Source organism: Trichechus manatus, unplaced genomic scaffold (genome assembly GCF_000243295.1).
Source record: "Trichechus manatus latirostris isolate Lorelei unplaced genomic scaffold, TriManLat1.0 scaffold00213, whole genome shotgun sequence".
In the NCBI taxonomy this organism is placed as follows: domain Eukaryota; kingdom Metazoa; phylum Chordata; class Mammalia; order Sirenia; family Trichechidae; genus Trichechus; species Trichechus manatus.
Window position 1 is genome coordinate 2,002,155 of NW_004444149.1, and position 6,059 is coordinate 2,008,213.

The 6,059-nt window shown below is 51.6% G+C and overlaps 1 protein-coding gene across 1 annotated transcript in view; it reads right to left on the reverse strand.

The window, feature by feature from the left end:
* DCST1 (DC-STAMP domain containing 1) overlaps window positions 1-6,059 on the reverse strand; it is a 16,535-nt gene that overhangs the window by 7,834 nt on the left and 2,642 nt on the right. Inside the window, exons 4-7 of the mRNA XM_004388627.1 lie at window positions 2,152-2,280; window positions 1,670-1,809; window positions 706-922; window positions 410-599 (exon numbers count right to left, since the gene is read on the reverse strand). Of these exons, the coding sequence (XP_004388684.1) occupies window positions 410-599; window positions 706-922; window positions 1,670-1,809; window positions 2,152-2,280 (676 nt within the window). The remainder of the gene's footprint in view (window positions 1-409; window positions 600-705; window positions 923-1,669; window positions 1,810-2,151; window positions 2,281-6,059) is intronic.

Consider the following 6,059-nt stretch of genomic DNA (forward strand, 5'->3'; position numbering starts at 1 on the left):
TCTACCTGTGACTTTCTACCACACCGAGTCTTTCCCATCTCCACTGTCCTTGGATTCTTCCTTCCAGGAACAGGGCCTAATCTGCCACACCCACCCCCCCCACCCCCGTTTTTTCACCTGTCCGTAACCATAACAAACATTAACAATGGAAGCCAACATTTGTAGAGCAATTCCTCTGTGCCAGCTCTGCTACCTACTTCACGTGCATTATCCTCTTAAATCCTCAAAAACCCCTAATGGGATAAGTGCTACTGTTATGCTCATCTTTCAGATGGAGAGACAAAGCCCACAGCATTGCCATAACTGACTCTGGGTCACACCAGTCAGTGAAGAAGCTGGGCTCTGAGGGTGAGGGTATCTTCAGAGAACACAAACCCTCTGCTTGACTACTGTCCTGCCACACACCTACCCACGGTCCCCAAGGACCCAACTCCCCCAGCCCTGGCGCTCCCCACCCTTGGCGATGCTACAGAGGAACTTGAACTTCATGGGTAGGCAGAGCAGGTGGTTGAAGAGTGGGACCCAGATGCGTTGCATGCACTGCTCGTGCTTTCGGTCAAACCAGCGTTGGCAGCTGAATATAGCCTTGTTCACCACATCTGCAGGAAGAGCCACAGGGTGTCTGAGGTCCCCACACTCTGACCTGGAGCCCCAGCCCCACAGCCTAGCCTGCCCTGCCCTGCCCCACCCAGGGACACCCCTCACAGGAGCAACGCAGCTTAGTCTTCAGCTCGAACATCTTCTGTGTGGAGAGGGGGTGTCCGGAGGCTGGGGCCTGGCGGGTCTCTACGTCCTGGCCTTTCTCCTCTGAGTCCATGGCATCCTCTAGCTTGAAGCCAGCCTCACTCTTCACCTGGGCATCCAGGTCCTCAAAGGAGTTGGAGATATTGAGAGTCTCGGCTTTCAATGAGTCTTTGCTGCTCTGGGGTTGGTGAGGAAGGGATGGGTGAGGTCTGCAGTTCCGTTCTGGAAGTTCCATTCTGACAGCCTGTCTTCCCCACATCAACCAAGCTTTGGGCTCCTACCCCAGGCTACAGGGAGCCTAGGCCCTGAGACACAGCCACATACTTCAGCATACTTCAGACTCCCCACTGTTCATAGTCCTTCCAGTCGCCTCATCCAATGCCCCATGCTTCTGCTCTGCCATCTCAGAGACTCCCAGCTCCCCCTCAGGTCTCCCACCCCAGATCCATGCTGGCCACTGGTTCCCCATATCCTTAGACTTCACCCCTCATCACTAATTTCTAAAACCTATGCCATCTCAACATCCCCAATGCCCAAGCCCCTCAGCCCCATCTCCCCCAACTCTCCCAACCTCCCAATATCCAGTCCTCTAATACTCAATTCCTTAATCCCTGGTCTTCAAGTTCCCCTGCAACTTCTCAAGGCCAAGGACCTCAATTTCCTGACATTCTAGTTCAGCTGCCCAGAATACTGCCCACCCAGGTGTTTGGAAATGTGTATGGGGAATTTCAGGTTGTCCCAATGACTGGGGGGCTCTCCTGGCATTTAATGTCCAGGGACAGGGCACCTTCTGCGATGTTTGGGGTCAGTCCTGCAAAAATGCCCCCTTGGAAAACTGTAAATCCAGGGTCATAGCTCCCCAGCTTAAGTCATCTTGCCCTCCGGGGCAGAGGGACCCCAGGCCCTGCCCTTGTGGGGTCCTGACCAGCAGGTCCTTGAACACTGCCCGCAGGGGGGCTGTGGAGGTGTGCCAGGCCGCTCGGGTGTTGTTGATCTGCAGCTCCACAGTACAGCCCAGCGATGCTATCACCTCGTTGAGGTTGTAACGCAGGTTGGCCACTGGCCCTGGGGGAAGAGGCCCTGGTGGGTTGCCTTCCCCTGGAGCCAGTACTTTCTCAAACCCACCCCCAGCTCCTGCTCTGCAGTGACCACCTTCTAGAGCTGCACAATGATGGGGCTGAGAAACCTGTGAGAGGCCATCTCATTCAACCCCTGTGCAAATTAAGGAGTCCCAGATACAGGGAGGAACTCTCTCAGGGGCATATGGCAAGTTGGAGTGACTGGGATTAGAACCTGGGCTCCTGCCTCCCCACCCTTTCTCCTTCACCAGACCTGGATCCCATGGGATGGCCCACCCAGGGTCCCTTCTTTAATGCCACTAACCAGCACCTGGGGACACTCACTCACCTTCATAGATGGCAGCCAAGGCGTATCCCAGCACAAAGAGCCTGCCCTCTTTGCCCAGCATCTTGGGTACTATCAGGAGGCTGGCGCAGCGGATGTGAGGGGAAGTCCCCCAGCCCACGGCCCCCAAGCCTGTCAGGAGAGCCCAGGAGGGGGCAGGGCAGGGTGAGGAAGCTCCCTCACCCACCATGTCTATCAGAGCACCCACCTGACACCATTCCTTCTGGAACCACCACCATCCTGCCCTTGTCTGCATTTACAGTGACTCTGATAGACCTTCTAGTCCCATTTTCATTCATTCATTATTGATTCATTCAACAGCCATTTACAGAGTTAAACTGTGTGCCAGCCTCTGGCAGGGGACAGAGAGATGGCTAGAGATTGAGAAGTCATGATTGGTGGTTGACTTTGTGTGTGTATATGAGAGTGTGTGTTTGTTAGGGAAGGGGGCCAACGCTTCATGACCCACGCTGGGTTCAGACTTATCCTAGGTTCTGAGTGTGCAGTGAGAGCAAGAGAAAAATTCTGGGAACAGTCACTGGTGCTTGGAGCAGTCAGAGGAGAGGCCAGAGACCACCTCAATATCCCCCGAGCTCTGCCGTCTACAGCACTAACAGTCTCTGCCCCTGATGTTAGTCTTCAATCATGGACCACCTGGTGTATTCTAGCAGTTTCACATGTGTCTCCTTGTGGTCACTGCAAGGAGACAGTGAGCTCCTAGAAGCTCATAATCCAGGGAGAGAGACAGATGTGTCAACAAATGACTACAGTGTGATGTGCTAAGTGCACAAGGGAGGTGCTTATAAAGAGCTGTGGGAGCCAAGGAAGGAGTGGGCATTTCTGCAGGGAGGGGTGGGGCTGCGAAGGCTGGACAAAGGAGATGATGTGTCAGCTGGGCCTGGAAAATGAGTTAAGTGTTGTTAGGAGGAGCAGACGGCATTCCAGGCTGAAGGAACACCAGAAACTGGTTAGGGAACCTAGAAGATTCCTCTGTTGATGATGTGTTTGCTCAACGATGGCCAAAGCAAATCAATCCCAATCCCTCACACTTCCCTCCTTCTCCACTCCCCTCGTAGACTCCCTGACAGCTCTCACTTGAATGATAGCCTCCTAACTAGTCTCCCTGCTTTCTCTCTTGCCACCTTATACTTCAGTTTTCCCACGGCAGCCAGAGTGAGCTTGTCAAAACTTAAATCAGGTCATGTCCCTTCCCTGCTTAGAACCAGTGACTTCCTACCACGCTTGGGATAAAATCCTGCCTCCCTATCATCATGGTCTACAGACTTTCAGGATCTGGCCCCTGCCTACCCGCTGAAGTGATTTCATGCTACTCAGCCCTTCACCCACCACATCCACCCATACGGGCCTTCTTGCCATTCCTTGAACATGCCAAGCTGATCCCTCCTCTCAGGTCTTTGCCCCAGCTGTTTCTCTGGCCAGGAGCACTCCACCCCTATTCTTTACATGGCTGTCTCCACCTAGTCATACAGGTGTGTTGCAAACCTTGTCTGAAGCCACCCAACAGTTTTTTCAGCCTTCCTCATTGCTAACACAAATTGGGTTTTGTTCAAGGGCAATGATCTTGTCCTACCCTGGCCCCAGCGGGTATCTGCCTAAGCCAATCATAGTATAACAGGGCATTGAAAGGGAAGTGCCCTGTAGTCGTGGTCTTTTAGCCAAAGACTCAAGCTGAGGACAACAACTGAGACCTAGACGCCCTACCTTCTAAAGAGAGCCCCAGGGAGCTGGAGGTATCCTCTCTGGACTTACAAAAAGAGCAAAACTAGTCTCCCACCCCTTGACCCTAACCAGTCCACATGATGAGAAGACCAGAAATATGAAGTTTCTGGAAGTGGAGAGAGGCTGTTGGAGTCAGCAGCCCTAGGAGGAGAGTCCATGGGAAGGATGGGTGTTCCCTTCCTCAAGTCAAGTGAGGCGCTCCAAGAAAGGGCCCTTTAGACTGCTGTTGCGGGAAAGGGAACCTTGCTCGTCATTTCTAGACTGGACTCCTGACCAGCTGCAGAACTTCTCAGGGCCACTCCCGGGCTGCGGTGGGGGAGGGGGATCCATGGGAGAGCTCAGCAGGAGCCAAGAGGGGAAGGCGAGCGTGGAGACCGGTAACCTGCTCCTCATCTGGAGAACTCTAAAACCAGCTTGCCATGGCAGGAGACAGGGACGCCACAAGGGACCCTGCTTTCCCGGTTTGGTGGGGAAGGATGTGTGCATTTCCTCCGGGACAAGTGGACATTGTGGAGGGCAGGCAGGCCTGGAGCCATCTGAGAGATTCTCCATCCAAGAGGGCAGACCGCTTGGGGAAGGGATCCAAGAGTAAGAGGCTGTGGGTGGCCTGAAGGAGCTGAGGGGGCTTCACCTGAGGTCAGCCAAAGAGAACTGCCCTCCGCAGGAGACAGCACTGGTGGGGTGCACACAGAGCCTCCAGAGAGCCCGCCAATGGGCCCCTGAGATAGCCAGGGTGCAGACATCTGCCACCCAGAGGACACCAGCAGTGGAGTTACACCAGCATTGGTGACTTAAGACTTTTGTCCCTTTTCCTCTAATTCTTCCAACTCCCTGTTATGACATCAAAAAAGCCAGCAGGGGAAGGAAGTGAGAAAAAAGAGCATGCCATGCCCCCTTCTGTACTGCAGGGCCCCATGGAGGATCAAGCCTGAAGTGAGGGTGACGGGGAGAGGAGGAAAGATCCTGGAGAATGGATGTGGGGTGGAAATTTTGATGTAGACTGGACTGGATCTTTCAATCTCAAAGAATAAGTACTAACTACTGAAGCAAAACGAGGTGTTCTAAATGCAAACAGCCAGAGAGCTAAGGGTCATCAGTGGAAGAACATGTTTGAATACGGCGGTCAGAGAAAAACAAAGTAATTCCCTGCTGGTATCGCATACAAGTTAGTCCATTCAATAAACCGGCAACGATGCGAATTCCACTCCCCTTGCCTAGGATAGGCTTAAGAAAGGGCATGTTATAACCGCCCTGACAGGGAACACAACAGAGAGACCCTGATGGAGTAGGAGAAAGGTGGGGTGTAGAGCTCAAATTCTAGTAAGAAGACCAGACTTAATGGTCTGCCTGAGACTGGAGGAACCCTGGAAAGCATGGCCCCCAGATTCTCTATTAGCCCAGAACTAAAACAATTTCTGAGGCCAACTCTTCAGACAAAGATTGGACCCGACTGTGGGACATAAAGCGATACTCGTGAAGAGTGCTCTTCTTAGCTCAAGTAGATACATGAGACTAAATGGGCAGCTCCTGTCCTGAGGTGAGATGAGAAGGCAGAGAGGGTCAAGAGCTGGTTGAACGGACACGGGGAATCAGGGGTGGAAAGGAGGAGTGTGCTGTCACAGTACAGGGAGAGCAATTAGGGTCACATAACAATGTGTGTATAAATTTTTGTATGAGAGACTAACTTGAATTGTAAACTTTCACTTAAACTACAACAATTAAAAAAAAAGGGGGGGGGCATGTGCTGCAATTCTCCCCAGTGAGGGGAAGTTTGTGGGAAGGAGGATTCTGGGAAGTTTCCTTACTCTCTCTCTTTGTTTTTTATGGTGAAATACGCACAACAGAACAGTCACCAATTCAACAATTTCTACGTGTATAATTCAGTGACATTGATCACATTTTCCATGTTGGGCAACTATTAATCATTTTTCTTTTCCTAATTATTCCACCACAATTAACATAAACTCAATGTTCCCTAAGCAAAAACTTCCCCTTTCCCCGTCCCTCTCACCCCTGGTAACCATTATGAATCTTTGGTTTCTATATATTTGCTTATCTTATGTAAGCGAGATCATACAGTATCTGTCCACAGGAATGTAATTAATGTCACTGAATTGCTGAAATGGCAAATGTTTTTCTATATATATATATATATATATTTTTTTTAAATT